This window comes from Miniopterus schreibersii, assembly GCF_964146895.1.
Source record: "Miniopterus schreibersii genome assembly, chromosome: 6".
Taxonomy (NCBI): Eukaryota; Metazoa; Chordata; class Mammalia; order Chiroptera; family Miniopteridae; genus Miniopterus; species Miniopterus schreibersii.
Window position 1 is genome coordinate 49,599,860 of NC_138107.1, and position 19,343 is coordinate 49,619,202.

Here is a 19,343-nt window from a genome sequence, read left to right on the forward strand (position 1 = left end):
TGAATTAAAAATATGTCATGTTGGTTGGATTGGCTAAATGGACAATTTCTGGAATACATCAAGGTAAATCAGAAATGTCTGGAGAAAAAAAGGTTGGGTGCTATGAAAATGCTTAAGAGGAAACCATCTGGCAACCTATTTTTGTTTGGCCTTAATTCCTCATTTTAAATGTAAAAAATACTTTGAGTTCCAAAATAAAAATTATTCAAGATGTGTTTTTCATTTGTTTCTGAATGACAGCAAACTAAATAACCTCAATTTTATAGGTTTTCGTTTCCTTTGGGCATTAAAAATTTAATCTGTACTTTCAAATTTCTTGCCTTATTTTAGAAAAGTGGAGACCAAAGAAATGCTGCTTAAAATGTTCTAATGAAAAATTGAGAAAACAATCTCCAGTGTCAAATAAAATTAGACGCATCACTTAATTGTTACTGGACATATGTATATGTAACCTTCTATTGCTAGGTCTCTTAAAGTGAGTGAGTGTGTGTGTGTGTGTGTGTGTGTGTGTGTATTAACCATTCCAACATGACCTGGAGCTAGAACAGTCCTTCTTTCCTTACAGTGCTAACCTGCTGGTTGACCATTCATTTTGTCCTCAAGGATTTCTCTCAATGAATAATTCAGACTCAAGCTGCATATTGGTAACTATATTTAAAACCAAAAAATTCGTCACATAATAAATACATTTTATGCACATGTTAACTTCGAATTTACTTCAGAAAGCTATTTACAATATAAATAATTATAAATGGGAGCACTTTGCAAGATATCATTGACATAGCTAATATTTTCTACTTTACATTCCAAAGTAAAAGTTCAAATTACAGATTTATACTACGATGCCACTAAAAACTTTACATCGCAAGATGGTATTTGAAATATTGGCAATCAGTATCTTCTTTCACAAATATAATCCTTTTTATAGCATGTCAGTCAAAAAACAAACATAAAATATTTTATCTTTTTTGAAGTGCCTACTCATAAGTTTCATTTTTTTGAAATATGTCCCCTTTGGAAAAAAGAAAAACAAAACAATGGGGAAAAATTACAGTACTTCTAAAAACTTCTCACGCCATTTCATTTCTTTTGAAATGTAAACACGCCAGGGTTGTTGGGTATAAATTCAATTGTGATTAAATGTGTTCCAGATCAGCAAATTAGGACAAATTTTCCACTCTATAGGTTTATGAAAGCAAAGCCCCATGCAGCAAAATTACAATAATTAAAACTATAAATATTTGGTTTAAAATTAATAATTAGGATTTTGTATGTGAACCATCAGTTTTTAAGGAGCACAGAATTGTTTCTTGCTTTACAATTGCATGTGTGTGTACATATATGTAAATATGTAAGCACACATCCAGCCTTTCTGCATACAATCTTAGAGAAGGAACTCTGAACAAACCCCTGTTTGGATATGAGCACAATCTACCCGTACAATTCTTGTGCACAAGAAATGAGCACCACACGGAAATTTCCCCCAAGAACATTTTCTATATAAGATATCTTTTCCATATGTTCATAGCTGTTCTGTCATTCATTTAAACTTTAGAATGATAATGAATGTTTTACCCACAATGCATTTGCCAGTAACACAAACCAATAGATCTTGCCGTCTTACAGTCAAATTCCTATTTGAAAAAACAGACATATACATGAAAGTTGACTCACTTAGAGAACCATAGGATTTACTTGCTTTATTAAATCATTTAGAAAATAGAATGCATGTCTATGTCCTGTCATTTGAGTGAACTAGAGAGTCAGATCTGGGCATTCAAACTCTTTAAATAAATGAGAGAGTATATTAAAGTGTAAGCTATCCCCTGGGCCAGGTAAGTGACCCCAAAATGGCCAAATCCTCAGTTTTCCAAATATGAGCATGATCTCCCTTCCAAATTCTACTAGTATCAATAGAATTTCAACAAACACCTTAGTAATGTCTTGAGAGAGAGAGAGAGAGATAACGTATCATACCTGTATTCAGAATGCCTCTTTAGTGTCCTCTATCAAACTTAGTTGGTCTAGGTCTTGGGGGAGAAAAGCCTTTTTAAATAATTTTAAAATATCTATGCATATCTTCTAAATGATCTTTTTGTGAATCAATCTTCATCCCCCATTAGAAAAAGAAAAAGAAAATAGAGCATATCACCCTTTTCCAGAAGATCCTATTAAAGCTTATTTAAAGTGGATTCTCTGCCCAGAGGCATCATGTGGCAGCAGGGTTGAGAGAAAATTAAGAATACTACCCAATGGAAATAGTCTAATCCCATAAAGTAACATCAGGAAAGAATAAGTGGGTTTACTGAAGGGAAACCATTTATTGCATCCTGTCTCATTTTGAATGTCACATCAGTACTATGTCATATTATCCCATATCAGGCAATTACAGTTTAGAAAAGCTGGTCCGTTATATTCAACATAGTATGTCAAAAGACGAAGCTGAAGCACACCACATGTCTGACCTATAGTGACTGTGACAATAACATTATGCATCCAAAATTAATGTCAAATTTGTATATTCTCAATAATAGTTTTAGTATAATTATCCAAAGAAAGACAGGGGACCATACTCATTTTTAAATGGGCAATAAAGATATTCTTACTAACACTAGAAAGCATGAGCTTTGTTTCATCTAGTGAATTGCTTGCTACATATTGTAACAGTAATTGGATAGAGCCCATGTCTATGAACCCTCAAGGTGATATAAAAATTCATGCTTCTCTCTCTATTTTAATCAAGTACCATGATTCTCAGGTTCCATTTAACAAAGTTATGGAAATCAAGGATTAAAACTAAAGCCAGTTTAATGTTAACTGAGTAAGTTATTGGGAACATACATATTTTACATTCCATATTTTAAAAAGACACAGATGACATCTTCATTATGAGACAACATGTTCCTGCACAGAACAGAATAATGTAGATTATAAATATATTTTAGCATGTCTATGTGTATAGTATATTAAAAAGTTACCTTGCCATAAACTATCTCAACTTATCTTGGGTCATTCTGTAATAATCATGTCATATTGCAAAAAATGTAAGCTATATAATACTGTAGGCCTGTATGGCATTATATTTAATGTAATAAATATGCTACTATAAAATTATTGACATATAAAGTAAATAAATGGTTTGTATTTAAAACTGGCTCAATCTATCAAAAATTTTAATAAAGATGTAATTTAGTTCATTCTATCCTTGCTTAAAAATATTGGTCATACCATTTTAAAGAGCATTATTCCTTATGATTACCCCTATTTGTAGAGTTTGTAATTTCTTTCCTCGATTAACTGTCTTCCATATAAATATTCCACTGAAATTTCTTTAGTCTTTTCTTTCCTATCAGTTCATTTTCCTTGATTCTTAAGATTCTATTTCCTTTGTAGCATCTGTCTCTGACCTTTTTAGTAGAATGTATATCCATCAGTAAAACCCATCTGTATAGACTCCCTTTCCAAAACACATCATATCCTTCAGATATTTGTGTCCTGGAACCATTCATCCATCTACAGAATTCTGCAGAACCTTTAGCATTCCTAAAACCTTACTTCATGTTGCAAAATGATCAAAAGTTCATTTTAAGTATTCCAGGGACTTCTCATAAATGTTTTTCTCAAAATTTGAGTAGTTTTGCTTGTTTAATTCAAAATTTAGTTTTCTTGTTTGAGCTTTTTTGAAAGTATATATAACCACTAACTTTCTCATCTACTTGCACTTTTTCCATTCACAGCACGATGCTGTTCTCTCATACCCAAGACATATTTATTTAATTTTATGTAGCCACTTTTCTCTTGTACAAACAACCCAGTTATTCACCTCTCAGATTATCATCATTTAGATTGTCACCTACCTACGGATTGCCAGATAACTGTGTTATATGATGAAAATATAGTACTAATCCCTGAGTGTTCAATGTCACGGTGTCTTCAAAATTATAAGTCAACTTTTTCCAATACATTCCCTCTGAATATGGCAAGAGTCGCAGGCATGGGGCTCCTAGAAAATATTAGCTATGAAACTTCTTTAGTCACTTATGTCACTTTGCTTTGATTATTAGAGAACAGTGCGTCAAGTAAATCTCACTGATTTTCCTTCTCCCTCATCAGTTTCCACCATCTACACGGTGGCCGACCTAGAAAGTTGTAACTATACACGCCTACGATAACCCACGCACCTGCTTAAGTTACAAAGCATCTAGAGCTCTCTATGAGAACAGCAAGGCCAGAACGATCAGTCTAACAACTAACAGCCGAGAGTTAACTGATCAACAAGTTCTGTGCTTCTGCACCACTGAACCCCCGACCTGTGGGACGTTAGAATTGCCCTAAGATGAAGAAACTGGGGCCCTGGTGTGCTGAGTGATACATCTATGTTCCCCAAAAAACTGATAGGCAGGGTCAGGACCAGAACCCAGAGATCTTGGCATCTAGTCTGCTGGTCTTTCTACAGTTACACTTAAGACCAAGTTCTTTGTTTTTGTTGTATACAAACAAGGAAAATGAATGCTTGGTCTGTTCCATCAGTCTAAGTACTACTCTCACCTCTTTAATCCCTTGTTATCAGCCTAAACTTTTATCTTAGCCTCCCTCTCCCCTGAGGCTTTCCATGTGTTGTCACATTTACACATCTGTGCTTTGAAATGTTGTCAAACACTTAACTGCTACCATGTAGCACTTCACTGGTTTTCCTTCGTTTTTGCACTTATTAGCCTTTTTTTCTTGGTGAATTGGTTTGCATTTTTTGGGGGGTAGTTTTATGAGCCCCAAGTATGTTAATTACATATTCTGAACCTTAAACTGTTCATTTTGAGATATTATTTCATTTCTCTCTGCCTCTGGCCTTTCTAGCTTCACTAACTATTTCCAATCGGGCACTCCAGGTTTTTGATGTGTGTCCCAACGTCTCAGTACTTTCATTTAGAGAAACCCTTACTGATATGTCAATGTGATCCTGTTCCTTGTCTAACTCAAAAGCAAGGTGAAAAATCACCACTTCCTGATTGCTTATAATGGGTACCAGGTGAAAACTCATTCTAATACCATATCCATAACCATTTCCCTAATTTATACCTGAACCAAATGAGCTGGCTGGGTAGAAGCACAAAGAAGAAAACATTACAAGATATATCTCTTTCTTAGTTAGCTTGAGAACAAAAATTTCTTTAATAATCTTAATGTCCTAAGGCTAAGGAAAGTTCCCCATTCGGGGTATATTTATGGTACATAGTCTATATTTCTGCACGTAATTGTACACTGCAGTTTGTAGATAGTGCTCTGTCTATGAGGGTCACTGGATTTTCCCAGCACAATGTTGTCATCCATCAGTCCTTTCCTGTGTATACATCCTCACTTAATCTACACAAGCATTTTTCATTTTTCAATTCAAAATTTATCGATTCTGTTCCCATATAATTAGAGGGGAAATTTGTGTATTCACTTTAGCTCCATTATCTGTGCATAATCTTGAATGCTAGCGCCGTTTTCTTTGATTTCAAAGGAACACATGTCAAATACCCAGTAACTTAAATTATCCTCTCTAACAATCTGTAGCATAGTAAATGCTGGTCATGGGGCATTAAACTATAAATATGTTTCAGAGATCCTTAAAGAACAAAATATTTTAGAAAATCATCAGCTTCCATTGGTTATTATAACAGATGTTCCCTTGTGTCCTTGTGCTGGGTCTGGCTGCATCCTTAGATGGGAGGTTACATCAAAGTGTGAGCCATTACAGCCCAAGGAATAGTTTCTAATGGTTTCACTGTCATATAAGTGCTCCAAGGCATATCCAGTTAATGTGTAAGCATGCTTATCAAAATACTGCCGGTGAGAGCCAAAGCAGTTTGGAGAGATGGCAGGATGGTCTCCTGCTGTCTGATGAGGAGACATATCCGAATGGAGATAGTCTTTAGTAAGGATCAAACCGGATTTTGAAATGCGATCCGAACTGGGACTACTTATCCGAGACAGTGCAGTGGGACTGTTGTCATAGTCATTTTCGTGGGGGCTCAGCATCTTTCCCTCCCTCTGTTGGATGTGGTCACATGGTGAAGTGTTGGCAAGAGTGGAGCTATGGCAGACTTCGCCTGTCGGTGGGGGCTGTTGGTAGTTTGCAAAGCAGAGGGAGTGTTTTTTCCCAGCTCCATTAATGGAAGCCAGTTGGTCTGGGGGAGCTTTCCTTAGCTGCAATCTGTTCTCTTCTTCTTTAATCATTTGCTGGGTAGCTCTTATCAGAGTTTCAATTTTGCTAGGTTCATGTGGGCTACTTTGATATTGCTCAGTGCGATATCGGTCACCTGATTCGCTGGCAGACCCAGGGTCTGGAGAGCTGACCACACTGTCTTCATCCCAATGACCTCGCCCTAGAAATAAGAAAAAGCGAAAGGTAAGCGGTCTCGAATTTCACCCCCCAAAATTTAAGTGTATTTCTTTTTAAAAGAAACCTTATCTCTTTCCTTTTTAACATATGCACCAATATTTGAAACAGACAGGTTCACAGGACAGACAGACCATCAAAGTATTGGACTGGAATTCATGATTCTGTGGCTTTTAAATGCAGATGAAGTTTATAACAAGTTTTTTGGAAGGCAAACTTTGTTCGTAGGTTGTGAATGGCAATTAGCAAAATGGTGAAGTGTGTTTCTACTTCATATATGCACATCATTTGACCTGTCTGACTGTAAATAATAAAAGAAAAATGCATAACATTTGGTTTATGTTATTTTCTGGAAAAGTGTCATGTTAAATTAATGCTTAGAAAATGCTTTCAATTGGGTTTGAGAAAGACAAAGATATAGGCTGGGCTATTTTCTCAATTCCAAATAAATCACCTAAAATGTTAGTATTGCTAAATGTGCCTTATGTAGAGTTACAATAAAGCTCTAATGTAATTTTAAAACTATTTGAAGGTTAAGAATATATACACATTCATATATGTGTAGATGTGTACATGGATATGTACATATCTTGTCCCAATCAAAAATATAGTCTTCTCAAATCTAGTAGTATAAATCTCAGTTTTACAAATAATCATATAGTAACTCATATCTTAGGTTGTTTCTGATATAAGGTGAAGAATAAATAAAATTTAAAATGTTAATAACAACTCATTCTGAACCAAGGAGAAAGATCTAATATACAGGAATCGGGCATCCAAAATATACTGTGTGAATTAAATAATTCTCAAAGCAGTCTGAAGTCAGTATGAAAAGAGAGAAGAGGAACAGGTGAAAGTTGTAAGGGAAAGTTAAGTTGTAAGCTGCTTAATGCTGCAGGGAAGCCCTGGATCTCACTATTCATTGCTTTCCTTTTCCCTTCTCTTATTTTATTTCTAATATTTTCTTCCAGGTCATGTAGGTTAAGCTAGGATTGTCCCTTCACTCCACTCTCTGGCAAGCGATTGCCCTTTGCCCTGGGTTTCCATTGCCAGTCTACCAAACTAGAGAAATTCAAAGTAAAAGCAGACAAATAAAAAGCAAAAATAGAAAAATTAAAACCATAGAAGGAGGTCAGGGCCTGGATGGTATCTGACAGAAGACGTTATGGGTGAGTAAACACTGTCTAGCACATTTCTCACCCTAAAGACACAGCAAGAAGAGTAATATCAGGGCCGTTGGATCAATCTTAATGTCACTGACTTTTAATAAAAGAAGGAGGGTTTCAAAGACCTGCCAGGACCCAAGTTTGAAATGGACAGAATGGGCTCCTCGACCAGTTTACTTTCAAATGAACAAAGAAAAGTATTAGTAGCACTAAAGGCTTTCACTGCATTGGCCATTTCTGTGTGTTCGTAAAGCCAGGTAATAAACTCAAGGTGAAAAATCTCCAGAGTTCTACATATCCTTTACTCACAGGGGACACTGTGGGTTGTCAGAATGAGAAGAGAAGGTGGCAGTCACTGGCATCTGATGCCCAGAGGGCCAGAGAGGTTAAACTCCCGGTGATGTGAGTCATGGGCCATAAAACAAAGACTGCCCCCCCACACACACACACACACATGCCAACAGTAAGTACCCTAAGTGAGAATCAGCTAGAGGAGCCCAAAAGCACTTACACCCACATTTGAAGCAGGACAATACAGAAGAAAATAATTCACAAAAATTTACATACGTACGTACTACAAACTCAATAGGCTTACTCAACAATTCGCTTTAACTTAATTTCCTTACATTTTTGATGTTTAAAATGGGAATCATTTCTACTCTCCTGCCCCAAATAAATATATTTGGCCAACCATTAGCAAAATAAAATACTCTGTAAGAGAGTGGACCTGGTTTTTGAATCCCCTTGGCGTGAGTTTCCGTTCGGTCAGTTCCAAGGAGAAGCCCCTGGTCAGCCCTGCGCGTCCCCGCGGGCCCCTGGTGGGCCCCTGGTCAGCCCCTGGTCAGCCCTGCGTGTCCCCGCGCGCCCCGGGTCAGCTCCTGCGCGTCCCCGCGGGCCCCTGGTCAGCCCTGCGTGTCCCCGCGCGCCCCGGGTCAGCTCCTGCGCGTCCCCGCGGGCCCCTGGTGGGCCCCTGGTCAGCCCCTGGTCAGCCCTGCGTGTCCCCGCGCGCCCCGGGTCAGCTCCTGCGCGTCCCCGCGCGCCCCTGGTCAGCCCCTGGTCAGCCCCTGCGCCTCCGCGCAGGACCAGCCCACCCGCCGGGCGCGCAGCGGCGCGGGGCCGCCCTTACCGTGGATCCGGTGCACGGCGATGTGCGGCATGCCGCTCTCGTAGGCCTCGCGGCTCTCCGGGGAGGCCTTGGTCAGCGGCAGCGCGGCGCGGGCGCCCCACCAGGGCTCCCTCGCGGCCTGCGGCGCGCCCAGGAAGTACCTGCCCGCCTCGCAGCGGCCGCCCTCGCAGGCCTGGCCGTGGAGGTGCCGCTCCTCCGGCCGCCGCGCCGGCTCGAGCGCGAGCCCGTAGCAGAGCGCGCCGCGCTCCGACAGCGCGCGGTAGGCGCAGGAGCCGTCGAGCGGGCCGCCCGGCCTGTCGGCGGCGTCCAGGAGCTGCGGGGAGGCCGCGTCCGTCAGGGGGCTGCCCCCCCACTGGCTGTCGTGATCGGATTCTGATCTTTCCGTGTGAAATCCCGAATACTGAAACCGAGAGGGTGGAAAACGTACATTTAAAAAAATAGCCTTTTTATTCTGCAAGCACCCCTAAGGACACACTGGGCTTAGGGCACCAGAATAAGACACTCTCGCACCAGCTGGGCACCCCTGACTTGCAATCAGCAAGCAGTCGAGCAAAACAAAATCCTTTTGGCTGCCGAAAGGAGATTAAAGTAATAACAACAAACATGGGTGGAACTAAATGCCAGGCATCCTTGAAAGTGCTTAGTGTGAATTGCCCCCCCCACACACACACGTCTAGTCGTTATATTAACCCTTTAATTGAAATATTAGTAACCCATTGTATGGATAGGGAAGCTAAGGCCCAAAAAGGGAAAATGATTTGCCCAAGGCCACAGGGTTAGCAAGTGGCAGAGCCAAGATTCAAACCCAAATTCTCCATTAATACCCAAATGGTATCGCCAAAGGGAGAGTCCAAGAAAGCTTCATATTTTATTTCTATTTGCTTTTCACATTTTTTTTTTCTGAATTAAAAACCAAAACAACAATAAGGATTAAAGAAGGTATCTATGTGCTGCACCCTAACTCTTCACATGGGACTGTTAACTCTCTGAGGGCTGTGCTGGCTACATGGAGGATAGTTAATAAATGCTTACCTAATTCAACTGCAACATAACTTTTAAAAAGTCTTGCCCATATAAGCTGGCCCTATTCACTGGGGTGTGTTTCTTGCTTTCAAAGTAAACTTCAAATACTTGTAGGATCATCAGGGAAACACAGCTGCAGGCCATGCTGCGCCTTGTTGGAATCATGCTGCTCACTTGTTGCCAGAGTATTTGGTCCAGTGTTGAAAGAAACTTAAAAGGCTCAGCAGACCTCCCTAGGAGATATGCTGGGCTTGAAGGTCCTCGTGAGCCATTAAAATTAGCAATATAATTTCTACCTGGTTTCAGTTCCCTGATGCCAAACACAAGTCTAGGTACTATACAGAGATTTCCTGCTATGATAATAATAACTGTCATTTATTGAGAACTTACTATGTGCCTGTCAATGTGCTAATCATTGTGTATATACTATATCATTAAATCTTCATCACACCTGGACATTAGTACACCTCCATTTTATAGATGAGGAAACTGCATCACTAAGAGCTTTAATAAGATGGCACAGCCACAGTTTATCTGGCCTCAAAGCCTGCACTCCAAACCATGATTTTACACTTGCGAGAAAACACTATTAAGGAAGAGGGGAGAGGAAAATGGATCAATTGTTAGAGAGGTTTCCAGTGAAGTGGCTTTATACTCTCAGGAACCAAAATATAAGTCCATTTTACACTTTCATTCTTAGCCTAGAAAAAAGGAGGAATGGATGTCTGTGGTGGGGTGGGGGTGGGGGGGAATAAATTCCTAGGCTCCACTGTTCTTGACTTGTCATGTGCTAGTTGGGCAAATTTTACCGATGGTGAGAACTTCACACAACAAGGTAACTCTTTCCTTCACCCAGGCCCACCCTGAGCAGAAGGAAGAATCCTGACTTCCCCACTTAGTGCAAACAGGCAGCTCACCTAGGGGCTCTTGGAGCCAGAGCAATGAGCTACCAAAGTTCCTCTAGGGAAACCCCATATGCTAATAAATACAGCACATTCAGGACAGAGTTCTGGGTAAGTTCCAGGTTCAAGATTTTCCCATTACCATTTCTAATTATTACTTTAATTATTTTCCAAATGTACGTAAGGATTATCAGCACATTTCATCAATACAAAAATAATAGTAAATCCAACTTTTTTCCCTGCAGGACTATGAGTTGGGCATATCAAGACATCCTGAGCTCTATTTTCCTACATCAGACCTCCACGTGGCCTCAGCCTTTTCTCCTCATGAACACCAGCCTCTCTTTTCACAAGATGCCACCTTCACTTTCACCAAGTGAGTGTTGGCACCCCTCTCCTTATTGGGTGAGGATCAGAGTGCTATGCATTTGCCCTTTGGTAGCGCCACCCATGTGCTTGCCTAGGAAAATTTTAGGTCATCATGCTATTCCAAGCTAGAAATTGCCCAGACTCTGCTTGTTTTGATAAAAGTACAAACCAGGCCTATTTCTGAGGTACTCCAGTCAAGACTTTTGAGCCCTATTGAGAGGGGAAAAGCTTCCCCTGAGTGTATATGGGAAAGTGCTATTGGCGCTGCAGAGGAGAACATTCTGTCCTTGGCTCACAGAGAAAATTCAACACAAGGTAACCGTGACATGCACGAGGTACACACTTCAAGAGCACCCGAAGAAGAAGTTGAGGGATAAGCCTCTTGTCAATAGTCAGGAAACTACAACAGCGTGTACACTGCCCTTCAAACAGGCAGAAATTGGGTGACTGAGTTAGACCAAGACCTCGCATTGCTTTAGAGGCCCAGAGGAAAAGCCTAGCTGTAAACCTTTGTTTTTCAAGCCCTGTAAACTTGCACCTGTGCGCACTTTGAAAACTCTGTGCCACATTCATCCCTTTGAAAGGAACCGCACTAGAAGTGAACTCTGTTGAGAGCAGTACAACCCCGTAATTTGATGTGAACCCTTTCAGGTGTTCATTAAGTATCTGCGGAAAGAGAGCAGAGAGGGAAGGTGGCCGCCAGCCAACACATGCCTGTGCAGCACAGCCAACGAACGCTGCTTAGCAAGGCGCCCGGTCTTCCCCACGCCTGCTTTTGCTGCTAACTGCATGTGCCTTCTTGGCTTGTGGTTTAATTTCTTTTGTCCCAAGAGGAAAAGAGTCATGATGATACTTAACCTATCAAAGGCTGATCCAGAAAAGGGGCCATTTAATGGAAGAGGCAGTAGGGACAGGAAGCCAAGAGAGCTTGGTTCCAGGTCAGTCCCTGCTTGTTGCTCTCAGGGTGACCTTGGCCAAATTACTTTCTTTCTTAGTCTCGTCTGTAGGATGACATATTGGTTAGGTTAGACTTTCTCTAGCTTTTCTCTCAGCTCTAAAATCCTGTATGATACCATCAGTATTTGGTATCTTCCTTTCTAGTGTTGAAACATATGATTCCTGTGCCTATCCCTAGATTTCACTTATTTAAAGAAGATAAATTACTTAGAACTACAATCCATGTCCATGAATTCTTATTGTCATGGTTATAAGAAGAAAGTTACATAATTTTACTATAATGTTGATTCCCCCCCCCCAAGTATCCCATTATAGCACAAGTTTTAGAGGGATTACATGGTGCCTTTTGGTGAATAAATTAATACATTTTAGAGGCTTCTGAGTATGAAGAATAATGGCAGCCATCTGAATCTATATCTCTCTATACATCCTTCCCCCAGAACCTATAGGTCATCAAGGAGCACAAATTAAATCACACATGACCCATGCTATCGCCATTACTAGGAGGCAGAAAATATGCCGAACTTCAAACTTCAAGTTATTTATAAGTTTTTTTAAAAGCTCAACAGCAGCTGCTATGAGCCTGTGGGTGCAGAGAGGAGAAGGGGAGGTTTAAGAGACTCCATGAAAGAGAAAAAGGAGGAGTGGGGGGTAAAGTTTAGGACTTTGGCAAAATGTACAAAATCATCACAAGTAAGTGCCAAAACACGAGCACACGGTGACCCACAGAATTGGCCACTGTAAAGGGACTCAAAATCAAGCAAAATCCAAAGCGTCAATTTGAGACAAGTGTCATTTCCATAAGAGAAGAAAGTTACGCTGAGAATGGATCATGTCCCTCACAGACAGCAATGAAAGGAAAGAAGGAAGAGGCGGAATTAAAGATACAGGAAACAGGAAAGAAAAACAAGGCAGGCAAACCCTCTCTCCTCCGTCCCCTCTCTACCACCATCGTCACCCATTTACAAACTGTATTTCACATAACCGACAGGGAAAAGGGCTCTTGAAATAGCAACCCAGCCCATGAAATGCCAAGGAACAGGGGGGAAAAATTAAACTCCCTATAAAACTCCTATAGGAAAAAAACCATGAAAATATAAATATCCCAGCTGGTTAAAAATTCTCATCAAGTAACCAACCATGAAACAAAAGAAACGTATAAGACAACAAACACTCCAAATCGTGGTAAGTACCCTTAACAAGCATCTGGAGACACACACACGATATGCACACAGGGGTGCATAACACCTGGAATCAGAAATTTAAAACTAAGAAACTGACAAAGAAAAAAATACCCAACAACAACCACAAGATAGGAAAAAAATGCAATAAAAACCGACCAAAGTCAAAGAAATTGAATAAATCTTCATTTAAATTACAAATTGTGAAAAAGAGAATAGATTTTAAATGAAAATTTTAAAAGAGAAATTTAAAAGAGATATCAAAGAAAGGCTAGAAAACATGTAAGGAAACAAATATTGGATAGAGAAAATAAAAGCGTCAGAGAAAGTAGTTAAAAGAAGATAGAAAGTTTTCAATGTATGTATAACATTTATATAGAAAGCAAAGGAACTGGAATTGTTAAAACAACTTGAAAAAGGATAATAAAGTGGGAGAATCTGTCCACCCAACTTCAAGACTTACCATATGGCTACAGTAATCATAACTGTGTGGATTAGTAGAGAAATAGATGCACAGATCAATAGAACAAAATAGAGAACCCAGAAATAGACCCACACAAATATGCCCAACTGATTTTGGACACAGGTGCAAAAGCAATTCAATAAAGGAAAATAGACTTAATGAATGATGCTGAGATAACCAGACACCCATAGGCAAAAATAAAATGAACCTCAACCTAAGTCTCATATCTTACATAACAAATTAAATGTAAAAGGTAAAAGTATAAAGCTTTTAGAAAAACAATGTCAAAGGAAATCTTCAAGCTCTGGGGCTAGATAAAGAGTTCTTAGACTTGATACCAAAAACACAATACATAAAAGAAAACTGATAAATTAAACTTGATCAAAATTAGAAACGTTTGCTCTGCAAACCACATATCAAACAAAGGACTGGTATTTAGAATCTATAAAGAACTCCCAAAACTCAATAATAAAAAACCCCAAAATGAGCAAAACACATGAAGAGACATTTCACCAAATAGATATACATGACAAAGAATCACATGAAAAAATGGTCAACATCATTGGCAATTAGGCAGATGCAAATTAAAGCCACAATGAAATATAAATGCATACCTATTAGGCTGGCTAAAATAAAAAATAGTGACAACAGCAAATGCTCACATTGCTGGTGGGAATGTAAAATGACACAGCTTCTCTAGAAACCAGTTCGGCAGTTTCTAAAAAAACTAAATGTGCAACTACCATATGCAATCCTGGATATCTTTTCCAGATAAGTGAAAATTATATTCATACAAAAACCTATACGTGAGCATCTATAGCAGCATTGTTTCCCACTCCCTGGCTCTGTTTGTTCCCTTTCTTCTAAAAATTATTGTTAATTGTGGTAATATATATATAACATAAAACTTTCAGACTTACCCATTTTAAAGTGTACAATTCAGTGGCAGTAAGTACATTCACATTTCTGTGCAACTATTACCACCATCCATCTCCAGAACTCTTTATCTTGAAAAGTGGAAACTTTATCCATTCAATAATAACTCCCATAACTCTCCACCCCCTGGAGACCACCACCCTACTTCCTGTCTTTCCGACAGAGGAAATATGAATGAGCCCCAGGAATCCCAACGTGGCCTGGGGTGGGGCTTCCCAGAGAGTTTCTTTCTGAAACTCTCATCTAATTGTGTCACTCTCTTGCTTAAAATATTTTTTGTCTTCCTGTGTACTCATCAAATAACAGCAATATCACCTATATAAAGCAGAAACTATGAGAGAAACAAGGAGAAATACACAAACATCCAAATAGTAGGAGACTAAGACACCGCTCTCAGTATATGACAAGTAGACAAAAATAATAATGAAAAGAAAAACTATAGAAGATGTAAAAGACAAAACCAATCAGTTAAATGCTATGGCTATATATCAAACTTTACACACTGATAGTAAAGAATGATCTTTCTTAATGTACATAACTAATCATCAAAATTGATTAAAATGTATTAGGCCACCAAGAAAACCTCAGTACATTTCATGAAGTAGAAATATTATAAACAACACTCTTTGATCACAATGAATAAAAAATTAAAATTTTAAAAGCCCTTCCAACTGGGAAGGGCTGTTAAATAACTTTGGGGAAAATAGGCAAATACAAACATAAACTAAAGAATTTCTGGGGAAAAGTTAATAAAAATACTACATATGTGGATTTATGGGATACACAGCTTACACACCTAAATCAATAAAAAAGAAAGAATAAAAATAAATTCAATTCTCAATTCAAAACCTAAAAAATAACCAAAGAAAGCACAATAAAAAATGGTCAAAAGACAAACTGACTATTCACGAAAAATACTAAAATAGCCCTTAAACATATGAAAAGATATTTAACTTTTTAATAAGATAAATACAAATTAAAACAACACTGAGAACCACTTCTCAATGATCAGATAAGCAAAAATTCAAAAGCTTGACAACACATTGTTTGGCAGAGAACGGGAAGCAGTCCTCCCACAGATCGCTGGCGGGTGCAAACTCATGCACATTCTGTGCTTGCAACACCTCACAAAACCTGCAGTGTCCCACAGCTAAGGAATTAGAATCAGACCAAGAAATACACATTCAAGTATTGAGGTTCAGGTAAAGAGGCACCATATATGGAACCTACTCCAAAATGGTTCAGAAAAAAATAATGAGGGAAGATGGAAGGGGAAGAGAGAGAAAAATGACTAAACAAATATGGCAAAATGTTAAGCAGTGGTGACCTAGGTTCAGTCTACAGGAATACTTTACTATTCTTGCAACTTTTCTTTATATGTGAAATAATTTCAAAATAAATGCTTTATCATAAAAAAATCCTATGTAGTAAACTTATGTCTTATTTTTATAGAATGATTAGAGACAAAGCCATTTATAAAAACATCTTTTCTGAATGGAAAATTGTTCTATCACTGAATTATTTAAATATCTTTGTTTTTATTACTGATTATTAATATTTTGTGCACAAAAATGCAATTTAAAGTTACCCACTAGGGATTTTAATAAAAACAGCATTGGACCCTGGACCCTGATCTACTATCATCCAATACGACTTGTACAAAAGATCATTTTCCTGGGGCCTTGATTTTCCCATCTGCAGAATAGAAACAACTACCTACATTATAGGACTGCAGTGAAGATCAATTAATAATATGCATCAAAGCATTCTTAAAAATGCAAACATGTTACAGATATGTATGTGCCGTGTACGGGTCCTTGATTAATGACTTTCACATGTGTAAACAGGCATGCTTATCATATCACCATCTTGTAAAAATGATTTTTTCCCTAGACTGTGTTTTCTAGAGACTGTGTTTCCAGTCCCATCTTACAGGCATGTAAGAGATAAAACATACATGTCAAAGGATAAGATATCAACATCCCAACTGCAAAAAGAAATCAGTCCACTGGCCAATTACCTAAACAATATGACTTTCTTCCAAATATTCTGATTTTCAAAGCTGAATGCACTTTGGTCCAACAATTCTTATCACCTAAACTTTGACTGAAAGCCCAAAGATCTGTTTTAAAGGGTAGAGATATCATGAGAATCATGATTAATTAGAATATATGCAGGACCTGCAGATGGTTTTGCCCGTGATTGCTGGTGTCTATACTCTCTTCAAGTAAACAAAATCATGTTTTGGGAGCTGTGGTATGTCGGCTCCTCTTCCTTTGAAGAGGTAATAACAGTTCCCCCTTTATTTAAGGCTATGAAATGGAATAATTTCATTTCTTATTTTAATTAGGTACATCAATCAAGGAAAGAAAGTATACTGAAAGTTAATTTTTGTTTAATTTTGCTAAAACCTCTGTTTTTCTTTTTTAGAAAATTTGTTGTCATTCAGAGTACTCCGCACTTTAATTTACCCTTACTTCTTATTTAAAATTTAATTTTCAGAGCAGACATTCACTTTGGCAAATTAAAAAGTGAGTCAGATAGAGGATGCCCTAGTTCTTATAAACATGAAACCAAATGCCACCCTCTAAAGGTGGGCTAAAGCTGACAGACAAAGAGCTGGGTAACTGCCAGAAATGCATGTCAGCTGACAGCCATATCCCCGGCTGAATCATTCCTTCTAGAGGAAACTAATACCTCATCCGGTGAAAGGTCTGAGCCATCATTTGGGGCTTTATATGCATCCAGTGGGAATTATTTACAATAGTTCCTTCTGCAATTCATTCTACTATTTGAGCGCCTACAGTTCGCAAGGCAATGTGCCAGGTAATGTGAAAAATACAGCCCCTCCTTCCAGGCGTTCACATTAGAAAGACTATAAATACCTTTATAAATAAAGTTATGTCCACAAAACATAACTTTAATACAAGTTAGAAGGAGGCAAGAACCCAAGCAGAGAGAAAAACAATGTTGTTTAGGAGCTCACAGAGGGAGCCATTACTCTCTCTCTTTTAACACTGTAGCTGCTTAGGAAGAAAACATGAACTATGACTGATTAAATGGCAATTTACTATATGATTTGCATATACTACCGAATACCCATAACAACAACAAAACTACCATGATCAAATACTTGCTATATGTTAGTCACTATGCTGAGATCCCAGAGACATTATCTTATTAAATGCTAACAACATCTTAAAAGTATTATTAATCTCTTTACAGATGCAGAAAATGAAGCTCAGAGTTTAGGAGGAGAGATGCAATTCCAGAGTCCTTGCTCTTTTTAGTACTCCAGGCTTGTCTGGACTTAGGTACTTAGATAACAAGGGTGGCAGTGTCCTACCCCCTAAGCAGTAATGGATCCCAAGTCCCCAAGTATGTGTCTACACTCCAGTAAACCATCTCCACTCACCCTTGGGTGATGTCCTCTCACCACTGAAGCACTCTTTATCACAGTTACACCCACAGATATTCACCACAATTACACCCAAAGAGATTGCTCTTTTGATAAAAGCCCTGAGCTTCATTCCTGCCTCACCAGCATGTTCCAGACAGGTGCTCGGCATTCATCTGGATGTGGCAGCCACAACCCAACTCAGGAAAAATGCCAGATGTTCCAACAATAGATGTTACAGTTATCTATTTTTATTCTGGCAGCTCATTGAGGTTTTTATCATTTTTAGCTGTAAAATAAAGAGAGAGACCCCCTTATGGTAAAGTCCTGTTTTCCATGAAAAACTTTCACTCTCTCAAGCATGAGCAGCTTTCCTCTTGATTTGTGTCTGAACCATGAGAAAAAACATCACAGATGCAGACTGCATTGTACTAGGAACATATGCATGCTTTTAAATCACTTTTATCTTACTTTTTACTAATGTAACCCTGAAACATAAAATATGTTCTTTTTTTTCTATTCACTGTTATGGGAAGAACAGATGGTAAAAGGGTTAGATTAAAGTAATACGGCATGTCCATTAAAATAACCCCCACTGCTGGGCTGCTCCCTCAAACAGGAGTTGTGTTTACTATAAAGAATGGCTTTGGCTTCCACACATTGGAAATTACTGGGGGCTCTCTCAAGGATAAACATCAGGGTAAGAGAGAAACTAATGTCAGAATCAAATGCATTTTAAAATGACAATTATGCAAGATATTTGGCTAATCTGAGAGGCTGACTGGAAACACGTGCTTGTGATAATGTAACTGAACAGCACTCAAATAATTGAGTCCATTTCTAACCTGAGTCAACTGTAACGTCTAGAAATCATAACTAACTGGAAGTCCAAAGAGGACATCAAATAAGACATTATTTTCTACATTCCTGCAGTCCTAAACGTGGTAGGTAGAAATTTTTTGCTGCCATTTATTTCTATTTTATTAATCAACAGCAAGAATCATTCTGTGCACGCTACACATTAAGGACGGCTAAGTATGACATGATTTCTACACAAGTTTCACAAATATTTAGCTTTGGAAAAGAATCCTCATGAATTGAGCAATAAATATTTCCATTTATACTATAAATAATTAGAAAGCAAGTACTGACTCAAAATTCAATTAGTAGACACTTTAAATATTTTGGTCATGTCTTCCTTCATTTTAGAAAATGGTATAAATTGTCAGCTCCTCAAAATCCATTTTTAAGAATGTGTTCACACGATTTTTCACTCATTTTTCATTTGCTCCACTTACAGTTCAATCTATTATTTACTGCGTCGTTGTTTTTAACTTTAACCCACATTTTAGTTATTTTTAGCTCAAAGAACATTCTGGTGAGATATCTTTTATACCTGTAAAATCGCTGACATATTTCATGAAGTAGAAACATGGGAAGT

The 19,343-nt window shown here is 38.5% G+C and overlaps 1 protein-coding gene across 1 annotated transcript in view; it reads right to left on the bottom strand.

Moving 5' to 3' along the window:
- Positions 1 to 3,345: 3,345 nt before the first annotated feature.
- SIM1 (SIM bHLH transcription factor 1) overlaps positions 3,346 to 19,343 on the bottom strand; it is a 65,890-nt gene continuing 49,892 nt past the window's right edge. The window contains exons 11-12 of the mRNA XM_081141245.1: positions 8,675 to 9,074; positions 3,346 to 6,368 (exon numbers count right to left, since the gene is read on the bottom strand). Coding sequence (XP_080997371.1) covers positions 5,638 to 6,368; positions 8,675 to 9,074 — 1,131 coding nt within the window. The 3' untranslated portion in view covers positions 3,346 to 5,637. The remainder of the gene's footprint in view (positions 6,369 to 8,674; positions 9,075 to 19,343) is intronic.